Raw genomic sequence first — 12,533 nt, forward strand, 5'->3', positions numbered from 1 at the left:
CCTATAAAGCTCCCAGACTTCTTTCTTCCTGGGAGCACTCAGTATGACCTAGTAGTGTTTCTGGTTTGCAAACCTTATGACCCTTGGATGAATGTTTGTTATTTTATTTCCAGTCAAAGCCCCAGACTCTTCCTGAGTATGTGCAATATGATCATTGCCCTTATGTACTGAAGTCTGAGACTGGTAACTGTCCTTGTGGTGAAACAGATGAACACATAAGGTGCATCACTCTCCCACTAGCAACTAAGATCTGCTGAGATATGTCATTCCAGGTAAAACCATGTAACTACATTAGGTAAGGTTGGTGCCAAAGCTTTGGTTCTCTGCGCCGTTCCCCACCGGCATGTTTGGAAAACCCCACCAGGTAGGGGCCTCCTCTCCTCTGGATTTAGAGTGTGGTCACTGATGTCCAGTACTCTGGCCAGTTGGGATGAACAGCAGGACTAGGGGTGAGTGTGTGGCTGGGTGCTGGGGAGCCTGTGTGTGTGTGGTGTGTGTATTTGTGTGTGTGTGTCTTCGGGCCGCAGACCTTACCCGGTACCACATGAAGATGGTCTTGAAGGCGTTTTCATTGGAGCAGGAGCCACAGGCCATGGTAATGAGCTGGGACATCCCTTTGGGAGCCACCTGCAGGCAGAGAAACAGCTGTGGGCTCCTTCTCCACTCCCCCTCCCCCAGCTGGAGCTGTGGGAAGCACAGAGAGGCTGGGACGCAACCAGGGATATCCTGGAAGCTGTGGGCCTGGGAGACTGGACTCTGGCTCTTCCAGGGGGTGGGGAAGCCCAGGCTGGAGGGCAGAGAGGAAAAAAAAGTGAAGAGAAGCCTAGTCTATCCTCCTGATGCAACTGCCACCCCCCTTCTCACATTTTGCAGGTGAGAAGTTGAGGTTCTGAATGATTTTAATTGTTGTAACAACTGACACCAAAACATCGAGGAGGGTTGTATAACATGCAAAGCTCCTGTCTCAGGGCAAACATTAATTTTTCCCGAGTTCCCTTTTTTTCTGCATACGAGGTATCCCCTCTTTCCTTCCAAAGGAAAAGTAAAAATAATCTTTGTGAAAGAAACAGCACAAAGACTGACACAGAAACACCCCATCCTGATTGCAAGGCTCCCAATCCTTTCCTTCCCCTGGGGCTGCCTCCGGGAGCTCAGAGCTGCTTGTGCAGCGGGAGGACCTGGGCCTGGGTGGGGTGGGTCCCCGCAGCAGAGGCTGTCCCCACGGACTCACCACTCACCGAGAGCAAGGACTCCTGCAGCTTCTCCACAAAGTTCTCCGGAGGCAGGATTCCCAGGGCAGGTCTGTTGATGAACGTGCTCTGCAAAAAGGCCCAGAGACAGACAGTGATGCTCGGGCCTGACCCAGCTCCCTGCCCCCCGACCTCGCTGCTCACAGGAATGGGGTCCAGAGGCTGATGGCGGTGTGTTGGTGCTGGAATGATGGATTCCCCGCATTTTTATTTATTTGTTTATTATTATTTGTAAATATATATTTTTTTATTATTGATTTCAGAGAGGAAGGGAGAGGGAGAGACAGAAACATCAATGACGAGAGAGGATCATTGATTGGCTGCCTCCTGCAGACCCCACACTGGGGATCCAGCCCGCAACCTGGGAATGTGCCCTGAGATCAGGAATCGAACCGTGACCTCCTGGCTCATAGGTCAATGCTCAACCACTGAGCCACTCCGGCTGGACTCCCCTCACTTTTAGAGAAATCCACCAGGATTGCTCTGGGTTTTAAAAAGTGCCAATTTCTTGGTTGTGACATAGCACTATAATTACACAAGATGCTACCTGTGGGGGGAACAGGGCAAGGGGTACATGGGACTTATTCATACCATTTTTTTGCAATTTCCCATGAATTTATAATTAAAAAATCCATCAAAATGGCTAAAAATTAAGAAATGGAAAATAACAAGTACTGACAAGGAAGTGGAGCACCTAGAACACTCATTCACCGCTGGTGGGAAGGTAACGTGGTGCGGCCACTTTGGGAGGCAGTCTGACCTTTTCTTATCATGTTAAATACATACGCACCCAGCAGGGCCAAGGCAGCAGTTCTCAACCTGTGGGTCACGACCCCTTTGGGGGTCGAACGACCCTTTCACAGGGGTCGCCTAAGACCATCGGAAAACACATATATAATTACATATTGTTTTTGTGATTAATCACTATGCTTTAATTATGTTCAATTTGTAACAATGAAATCGGGGGTCACCACAACATGAGGAACTGTATTAAAGGGTCGCGGCATTAGGAAGGTTGAGAACCACTGGCCTAAGTGAAGTGAAAGTCTGTGTCCACACAAAGACCTGAATAAGCATGAATGTTTATAGCGGCTTTTGTTTGTATCTGTCCAAATCTGGAAACAACACCAATGCCCGCCCCGACATGGGGAAAAAATACGTAAACTGTGGTCCACGCACACTGTGGACTACTGCTCAGCAATAAAGAGGAACAGTGGACTGACGCACGCAAGGGCCAGAAGAACACGGAAGAATCTCAAAGCCTCAGGGCTGAGTGACAGGAGCTGGAACCAAAGGGTCACACACAGCAAGGCTCCATGTATACGACATTCTGGAAAAGGAGGAGCGACAGGGGCAGAGACGGGCTTGTGGGTGGGACTGACTACAAACGGGCTCAGGAGAATGTTTGGGGGATGAATTGTACCACGTCTGGATTCTTAAAAAGTCTGGTGAAACCACATAACATAAAAGTTACCATATTGACCATTTCTAAGTGCACAGTTCAGTAGTGTTAAGTACATTCACACTGTTGCGTGGCCATCACCACCATCCATCTCCAGACGCGTTTTATCTTGCAAAATTGAAACTCTGTATCTGTACGACACTAAGTCCCCAGCCCCCCTCTCCCAGCCCTTGGCAACCACTGTTCTTCTTCTGTCTATGAATTTGGCAACTCTGGGACCTCATGTAAGTGGAATCATACAGTATTCGTCCTTTTGTGATGGGCTTGTGTCATTTAGCATAATGTCCTCCAGGTTCATTCATGTTGTCGCATGTGATAGAATTTCCTTCCTTTTTAAGGCTGCATAATATTCCATTGTATGGATAGACCACATTCTGTGTATTCATTCATCCATCAATGGACACTGGGCTGCTGTCACTCTTTGGGTCTTACAAATAGTGCTGCTATAAACATGGTGTGGAAATTGTCTGGATTAAAAAAAAAATCCTCACCCGAGGATATGTTTTTATTGATTTTAGAGAGGAAGGGAGAAAGAGAGAGAGAGAGAAACATCAATAAGAGAAACAATCAGTTGCCTCCGGTACTTGCCCCAGCCAGGGATCAAACCTACAAGCTAAGCAGGTGCCCTGACTGGGAATTGAACCCACAACCTTTTGGGGTATGGGACGATGCTCCAACCAACTGAGCCACCCAGCCAGGGCTAAATGTGTCTGGATTTTGACAGTGACTGTATGACTATGCCTTTGACAAAACACATGTGACTATACACTACAAAGAATGGATTTGGCTGCATATGGGTTAGACTGTAATTAAATAAACATGGAAAAAAGACACAGGGCAGCGGCAGCTCTAGAGCTTCTAAATGGAGCAGAGCTTAGGAGAGCAATCTTGTGAGGGAGCTGGCTAAACAAACAGGATATGAGAAAGGCAGTGTTAGAAAATGACCTAGCCTCTCTTTGTTGACTCCTCTCCCCCCTAATTTTGATAGATGTGGGTTGAGAGAAGTATTTATCTCTGCAAGGAAATCAACAGCGCAAGCCTGACGCTAAACAGACTCGCTTTTGATCGTGGGGAGAGGAGGAGGCAGGGCGGTGACTAAGAGCTTGTTTGTCCTAGGGTGGGTCGGCCCAGCCCTGGGACTGCAGAGCAGGGACGCAGGCCAAGGCGACCAGAGCCTCCACATTTCGAAAGGAAAGGGAAACGCAGATTTTAGTGGGAAATCGCCCCACGTTAAAATGCTGGCATTTTCTTAAAACAATCGCTGGCCGAGGGACAGTCCCACACTCATGCGGCCTCACTCTTGAGCAAGAGCAGCCCCCGCCTGGCTGGCTCCAGACACGCGCGTGGTTGCTGGTGTCCACGCGCCAGCGTTAGAGACACACACCGGGCCAGCGCTCCCAAATCTCCCCACCAGCCTGGCCTCAAATGCTTTCCTAAAGCAGAGAGAAAGATAATGCCCAGTTCTGGCAGGGCACCGGTCAGGGCAGAAGTTTTAACTCCAAGAGGCATTAGTGTGCGTTGAGAGCCTTACGCTATTTTATACTCTGACCCGGCCACCTCCTTTCCAGGCCTCCTCTGAACATACAATTTCAAACATGGACGAAGGATACCCACTTAATTATTTATAATAACACAAAGGAGAGGCTTTCTAAATGCCAACAGGAGGTTATGTGAGCTAAGCCACTTTAATTCGGGGTGATTTTCCGTGGCCAATAAAACGGTGTTTAAAAGGTGACAGACAGTTTTACATCAGGGTTCACTCTTGGTCTCGCACATTTTATGGGTTGTGACAAATGCATAAGGACATGTGTCCACCATTGTAGAAGAGACACTGGTGGAAATGCAGACAGAATAAGGGCAGAACCATCCCCTTCGAGGCCCAGCCAGTCCCCTGGCAGGACTGGGCACAGTCTGGGTGGGGTCTGCACGTGGGTAGACAGTGAGACCCCCAGGAATCGGGGTTGGGTTGTAAAAAGGGATGGTACTGAGTGCAATGGGGCATCCTGGACTGGACCCCGGAACAAGAGCAGACAGTAGTGGGAGATCTGGGGAAATCGGAAGGAAGTCCGTCGTACATAATGCACCCAGGCTAAGTTCTTAGTTTGACAAGGGTACCATGGAGAGGTGCGGTGTCAACATTGGGGGGAGCTGGGTGAAAGGTAGATGGGAACTGTCTTTACAACTTGTCTGTAAATCAGAAATTAGTCTAAAATAACAAGATTTAATTGAAAAAAGAGGGAGGATGGGGTGAGCCTGGGATCTGGGGACTTCTCGGGTACCTGTCTCTTGGACACCGTTGGTGTAATTAACTCCATGCAAACCCAAATGGCGGCATCACTGCATAGGAGGAAACCCAAGGAGGGCGGGGGGCGCCCAGAATTCAGCTTCCTGGCTGTTTGGAAATTGGCTCCCATCAATAGACATTGTGGCAGGTTTACACTCCGGACTAGGATAAGAGGTGGCGGAAGTTAACCCTTCTCACTGTAGAGTTGGGGAAACGGAGGACCAGAGAGGTCAAGCCACTTGACCCAAGTCACACAGACAGGAAAGGGCAGAACCACAACTCAAAGCCAGGTTTGCTGACCCCAGATTCCATCCTCTGCCAGACACCGCAGGCAGCCCTGCCTGATAATGTTAATGATGGACATGAATCTGCCTGGTACAACCGGGGACCTTGGCTGGCCCATCACGAGCTGAGGGCCAAGGTGAACCACCATCCCTTGCGGGGGTGGCGCGGCTCACATGGGACGGCGGGCTGGCTGGCAGCTTGACTGCCTATCTGGGCCCAGGGAAGATGTGTGGGTGATGTTCCTGTCTGACAAAGCGTGACAGTGAGAACCGAGGGGATCTGGGACATTGGGTAGCCGAATCAAATGAGGACAGGTTTCTGGAACACTTGCCCTCAGACTCAGCAGCTCTAACGCACAGTGTGCAGACAACGGGCCTTGGTTTCAGCGGCTCAGATGCCTCGGGCAGGCTACTCAACCTCTCTGGGCTTCAGGGCCTTCGGATGCCAGAAGAGGGACCCCCCTCCCCGACCCGGGTGCTTGTGAGGAGCCAGTGGGACGCCGCAGCACACAGAGGGGGAGCTCGGTCTTGAAGGGCAGTCACACAGGTGGGAAGGCCTGGAGGTCAGAGGGATGGCACGCCTCTTCCCTGACCAGGCCAACTGCCCCATCTCCATCCCAGCTGCCCCATGTCAGACTGTGCCCAGCATTCGTTCCAGTGGGAAGGTGCACGTGTGGTGCCCAAAAATCATTGCATGACTTGTGGGCATGGCAAGGAGCTGGCCTGGGCAACGTAAGACAGAGTAACCGGACCCAGACATGGATCCAGGGGACACGGCTTCATGTTTCCCAGCCACCGGAAGCGATGATGTGGGGGCCTCAGGGTGATGTGATTGGGGTGCAAAGGGTCTTAAGCCCTTTCTCAGGATTTCAATGACTTGGCAGGAAACCTGCCCAGGATAAGTCAAATACCACAGCCACCGCCTGAGCACATCTCCAGCTGAGAATCTGGAAGACCCCAGATGTCAGCCAATGGTCCCCAGCCTGATGTGGGGGTGTACCCACGGAGCTCTGCCAGTCAGCTGCCGTTTCTCAGCTGCCGTTTCTCCAAGACTGTGCCAGTCACCCTGCCCCAGCCCAGTCCTCTGCAGAGCAAGGTCAGCACTGTGATCCAGGCTGTGACCTAGACTGTGATCTCACCATCCAATCCCAGCACAGTGACCAGCATACAGTAGGTGTTCAATCAAGAGCTGGCCAATAAACAAATGTCAAGAAATAAAGCTGAAGAAGCAGGAGGCAGACCATGCGGAGCTTTGTACTTAAAGTGGAGGAGTTTGGGACGTGCCCAGGAGGCAGCGGGTACCTGAAACGGGTTCCATGCGCAGCGCAGTTGGAGATGGTCTGGAGCAGTGGTCGGCAAACTCATTAGTCAACAGAGCCAAATATCAACAGTACAACGATTGAAATTTCTTTTGAGAGCCAAATTTTTTAAACTTAAACTATATAGGTAGGTACATTGTTATTAACTTAATTAGGGTACTCCTAAGGCTTAGGAAGAGCCACACTCAAGGGGCCAAAGAGCCGCATGTGGCTCGCGAGCCACAGTTTGCCGACCATGGGTCTGGAGGAGATGAAAATGGATGTGGCGGGAAGAATAGTTGGAGAGGGGGTTGCTGGGAAAAATCAAATGGAAGATGCAGAGCTGCGACTGGCTCTGACTGGCTGAGAGGTGAGAGGTGAGAGGTGAGGGAGTAAAGTGTGGCATCCAGGTTCCTGGCAGGGACAGGTGGGGGCAGGACATCCCCCAAATCGGAATCCCTGGGGGAAGTCACGTGCTGTCGGGGACGATTCTGCCTCCCCAGGCAGCTGACACTGCAAATGTGTGTGACATGTTTGTTGACACATTTTTTTCCAGCACCAACTGCTGAGGCATCTGGGATCTGCAAACGTTTCAAAACAAAGTCGGGCTCTGAGTGTAAACACCCCCGTGGAGCCTGCATGCTGGAGACGCCCCCAGGAGTCCTCTACTGCGGCCCCTGAACTTGTCAACTAATCGGAGGGGGGAAATGTCCACAAGTCCCTCCCAGGCAGGGCAAACCCATTCGTAAGTTGGGAAATGTGGTTCTTTTTATTATTCCACTGTGCCCGTTGAAAGGGGAGGGCGTTTAAGGCTGGGAGTCGGTTCCTAACATTGTGGGGCTCTCAGCCCTCCCCTGCCTTTCTTTGATCTTTGGTGGGGACTCACACCCCTTGTCATGTGTGGATATGTAAGTCACTCTCTGAGTAAAATGAAAGCCCCCCAGTGACACTTGGCGTCGGGGAGGATGTGGAGTGGCCACCACTCACACACGCTGCTGGGGGAGTGGAAACAGTTTGGACAACTGTCTGTTCACCACGACGGCCCACAGCTCCACTCCTAGCCGTGTACCCCCTGGAGACCATGACTGTTCACGGAAGACAGGCACTCTGTGTTCACGGCAGCAGCCTCTGTAGGAACGACCCAATGCCCACCAGCAGGGGTGGATGCATACCTGCCGCGCACTCACACCCTGGACGGCTGTGCAGCCGCGGGACTAGGTGGTCTGTGGCTCTGCACAAGATGAATCGCGCAGACGGGCTGTGAGTGAATTAAACAGACGTGATGAGACGCACACTATGATGCCATTCACGTGCCAAGAAAGAATGGAAGGAGCGCCCCTATGCTGTTAGAATAAGGGGAGTGGGCTGGGGAATAGTAACGGCTGGGGCATGTTGTGGGGACCATTTGTTATTCACAAATTCTCAATGGGGGCGATAAACATCCTACCCTGTGATGTAGAGAGCACGGGCAGCTATAGGGTATTACCATAGCGGATGCCATACCTGACATACCATGTTGTAAAGATGTGTTGCAGACACAGTATGGCCCCCAAGAAGATGCCACCCCCTCAACCCTGGGACTGTGAGTATGTTATAGGGCAAAAGGGACTTGGCAGATGTAATGAAGGTTCCTAATTGGTTCAGATGGGGATATTATTCTGGCTTTTCCGAGTTGTGGGAAGCTGATATAGGGTTAAGCCTCGGACTGACCTGTGGGCAAAGTCATAAACAATTCCCAGTTTAGAGAGCACAGTCCTCTTAGCATAATTAGGCTTGACCTTGTTGTATAAAGCTCCCTAGATCTTACTCGGGAAGCTAATGGGCTGAGGGAAGTGCAACAAGAACAAAAACAAGTGAAACTTACAAGAGCAGTGTAAACAAGTGAAACTTACAAGAACAAAAACAAGTGAAACTTACAACAGTGTAACTTACTGTGTAACTATGGAAACCACTACCTTGTTTACCGCTCACTATAAAATAAAGGCTCAGCTTGCCTTGGGATCTCTCTCTGTGGCCTCAGCCAGGCACAGGGAAGATCTATGGAGACTAAGGAAAGCTAGAGAGTTCTGAACACTGTCTCTGTGTAAAACATTCTTCGCCGACTCCGTCCACACCTTTGGGAACCCCTGGACCCCAGCACCGAGTGGGCTTATGTGGTTGCTAAGAGCAGAAAGAGTGATGGAAGACCGAGCATAGGATTGGCCTGGGTTGCTGGCATGAAGATGGCAGGATGACGTGGGAACCGTGTGAATGAAAGGGATTATGCTAACAACCAGATGAGCACACAGTAGTCTCCCCTGTAGCCTCCAGCTAAGCGCGGATGTCCATTTTCCAAGCCCCTCAGCCAAGCGCTCAGCTGAGCCTGCCCGGCTCCTGATCCATAAAATCAATGTGACAGCCAATGGGTGTTGCTTTAAATCCCTCTCATCTGGGGGTGGGGGGGGGGTACGTTCCCAGACACCCGGTGATGCCTGAGACTGCAGACAGTACCAAACCCCGTGCATGTTTTCCCTTTACATACAACCTATGATAAAGTTTAATTTGTAAATTAGGCACAGTGAGAGATTGCCAACGATAACTAATAATAAAATAGAACCATTTTAACAACATGCTGTAATAAAAGCTATGCGGATGTGGCATTATTAAGTAAAATAAGGGTGACTTGAACACATGCTCTGCGATACCTCGACAGTCAATCTGATAACCAAGATGGCTACTGAGTGATGAACGGGCAGGGAGCCTCAACCGTGTGGACGTGCCGGACAAAGGGATGAGCCATAGCCCAGCATGAGATTTCATCACACTACTCAGAACTGTGCCCAACTCAAAACTTATGGCCCTCGCTGGTTTGGCTCAGTGGATAGAGCCCCAGCCTGTGGACTTAAGGTTCCCAGGTTTGATTCTGGTCAAGGGCACATGCCCAGGTTGCAGGCTTGATGCCCAGTAGAGGATGTGCAGGAGGCAGCCCATCAATGGTTCTCTCTCATCATTGATGTTTCTATCTCTCTCTCCCTCTCCCTTCCTCTCTGATATCAATAATAAAATATTTTTAAAATTATGAGTTGTTTATTTCTGGAACTTTTGCATTTACTATTTTTGGACCACGGATGACCACGGGTAACTGAAACTGTGGGAAGTGAAACTGCGGATCAGGGGGGTTACTCTACATATTATGCTCTTGATTTCTGTTAATCATTTTGATCAATTTCATCGTTTTATGCCCACACAGCACTGCTTACCTCACTCTGTAGCACTTACTATGGTTGTAATTCTCTACTTACGTGTCGAGAATTAAGTTAATTGACTGCCACCATGGGAGTGGGGTGCTGGGTTTCTGCTCACCACGTACTACAAGTGCCTCGCGCATAGTGTGTGCTCAATAGACACTTATGGAGTGAATGAATGGATGCACTATTTCCCAAGGTGCCCCAGTGGTCCTCTGAACTGCCGTGAACACGCTGGTCTTTACCGTCTAACCCAGGACTCACCGCATTCTGAGGCTGTTGCACGAGCTTCATGAGCGCAGGATGGTTGTAGCCTGGGGATGGGAAGGTGGTTAGAGACCAACATCGCAGCTGAGGGCCCTGCGCCCCTCCTCCATTGCCCGCCCCTCCCCTCCTTTCCAACTTCTTCTCATGCCACCTCTTCTTGGCAGACAAAAACACCCATGGCTGGGCCCACCCAGACGCCCTGACTCAGAGTCTCTCAGGGTATGGCCCAGAAATCTTCAACAGGTTCTCTAGGTAATTCTGGGGTTCAGGTTTGAGACCTACAGAGCTAGACAGACACAAGAGGAGCTGGGTGCAGGCAAAAACGAACTTCCAGGTCTGGGAGGGGTTCCCCAGGCCGGTGTGATGAATCACAAATGTGGTCCCCGCTTTCTCCCCCAGTGCCTACAGACGGTGCCTACAGACAGAGTCAAGCTGCTTTAAGTGTTGGCTCAGGAGCCGAGTGAGTGCGTGGCACAACCTGCCATCTGAGGCCAGCGTACCGGTTCTGCCTTCACACATCTGCTTATTCCCAGAGTCCCGTGGCATTTACTGTCCAACCTGGGCCTGACCCTCCACCACAAGGTTTAAGACACCCTTTGACTCAGCAATTACTCTTCTATGAATTTATCCTGCACCTGTGTATGAAGACCAATGTACACACGTCCTAACTGTGCCACTCCAACATCTCCAGGCTTGAAAGCCACCGAAAGTCCGTCAACAGCAGATCAATTGTTGCCAGGGTTAGCGATGAAGAGAAAACCTCTGCACACAGCTCAGTAAGTGGAAGCTTTTATTGTAAAGGGCGGGGGTGTAAGACAGGACTGCCCACACCAGAGCCAGATGTCCTGGGTTCAAAGCCTTTACTTCCGTCTACTAAACACCTACTATATGCAGGAGGCTTTCTGTTCATAATTGTGAGTCCTGGCCACGACTCTCACAGCAAGGCCAAGTTTGTAGGAGGCACCGAGGTCAGGAGACCAGATCAGAAGACTCTCAACGGCAGTGGCAAGTGTTCAGCTCAATGGATATCAACTGAGTGAATGAATAATGCAGAGACCCAGCAACATGGAAGAACTCCAAACTGATATACGTGAGAAAAGACTCATCTGTGAATCTGGGAGCACGTTGCAGAACTTGGAGAAAAGCTCTCAGTCCTCAGCATCACCATTTTTATGGCGCACACCTTGTACTTATTTTCTTTCAGTCGATTCATTTTTTAATTTAAATACATTTACTTTGAGAGGAGACTTTAGAGTACAATGGTGAGAGGCCTGCCCACCTCTGAGCTTGGGGCCCGCTGCCTCCAGAGTAACAGATTAGCCAGTTTAGACGGGTATGAAAGACCCAGCGTCACCCGGGGTTGGGTGCAGGGGGACGTCTCCTCCATGCAATCAAAGAGTGAGCAGATGTGGTTTCACTCAGCCTGCTATAGGAAGCATGGACTGGGGGCATGATTGTGGGGGGGCGGTTGGGCCAACCATCCCCTTCTGTTCCCATGCCATGTTACTCAAGGAAGGAACATGGTGGGTGTTTTCCCACTGTTTTCTGGCTCGAGGCCTCTCAGCTCTGCTCTTTATCACACTGCCTGGTGTGTGTGACTTCTCTGCCTCAGATGAGCAGGTATGGGATCACAGATTCAGCTTGTCTACCGGCTTCATTAGGACAGATGAAAGCAGAGTGGGCCCCTCAGATCAGGGAACTCCTACCCTGGGCCTTCGAAGCCCTGGACCGGCCCCCACAGGACGGCAGGGCAGGGCAGGGCAGGGGCGGCCGTCTGGGAGGCTGCTGTCACAGAAGTAAGCAGAGAGGCAGTGAGTCGCTGGTTCAAATCCTTTGGCTTCTTGGACACGCTGGGGCAAACCCTGCACCTTCTCGAAAGCTGGCTCCCCCATCAGTAAACAGGTGGGGGGGGGTGTGAAATGCTAAAGTAACCAACATTATAGGACTGTTGTGGGGATTTAATAACATGAAAGGCACTTAGCAATATGCCAGGCATAGAGCAAATTCTCAGTGATTAAGAGTTAAAAAATCACCTCAAAGGCTACAGATATGGGAGAAAAGGTGGTGTGAGAGAGAAACTTAGAACTTCTAGTCTTTTTAACAGCTGATGCCGTCCTGATCCTCCCACCCCAACACACATACACTGGCTGGCTGGGGAGTCCAACTGAGGGAACCCCGGGGGAGAGGGAGGGTGGAGGAGTCACTGGCCCACAGCCCCATGGCTAATACATGGTGGAGCCAAGATGCAAACCCAGGATCGCTCGAATCTAATCCCTTTCCCTCTGATGCAGAATGGAGGTGGGTTGGTAAACCTTAGCATCCAAAATGCCTTCCAAGGCCGAGGCATGTCTGAATGACGGGACTCTCCAGAGAGAATGAGTCACCCACTTACCGTCTAATTGCACCTTCATGGGGAATAAATAGGTGGGAGGCACTGCGATGGGGGAAGCGGAGGAGGGGTGGG

At 50.6% G+C, this 12,533-nt stretch overlaps 1 protein-coding gene across 2 annotated transcripts in view; it reads right to left on the bottom strand.

Moving 5' to 3' along the window:
* The window catches only part of ABAT (4-aminobutyrate aminotransferase), an 84,762-nt gene that overhangs the window by 17,079 nt on the left and 55,150 nt on the right, over positions 1 to 12,533 (bottom strand). For both annotated transcript variants that reach the window (XM_070413012.1, XM_070413013.1), the window contains exons 6-8: positions 10,067 to 10,116; positions 1,239 to 1,319; positions 535 to 627 (exon numbers count right to left, since the gene is read on the bottom strand). In XM_070413012.1, the coding sequence (XP_070269113.1) occupies positions 535 to 627; positions 1,239 to 1,319; positions 10,067 to 10,116 (224 nt within the window). The remainder of the gene's footprint in view (positions 1 to 534; positions 628 to 1,238; positions 1,320 to 10,066; positions 10,117 to 12,533) is intronic.

This window comes from Myotis yumanensis, unplaced genomic scaffold (genome assembly GCF_028538775.1).
Source record: "Myotis yumanensis isolate MYYU_CA2020_CCGP unplaced genomic scaffold, mMyoYum1.0.hap1 SCAF_4, whole genome shotgun sequence".
Lineage (NCBI taxonomy): Eukaryota > Metazoa > Chordata > Mammalia > Chiroptera > Vespertilionidae > Myotis > Myotis yumanensis.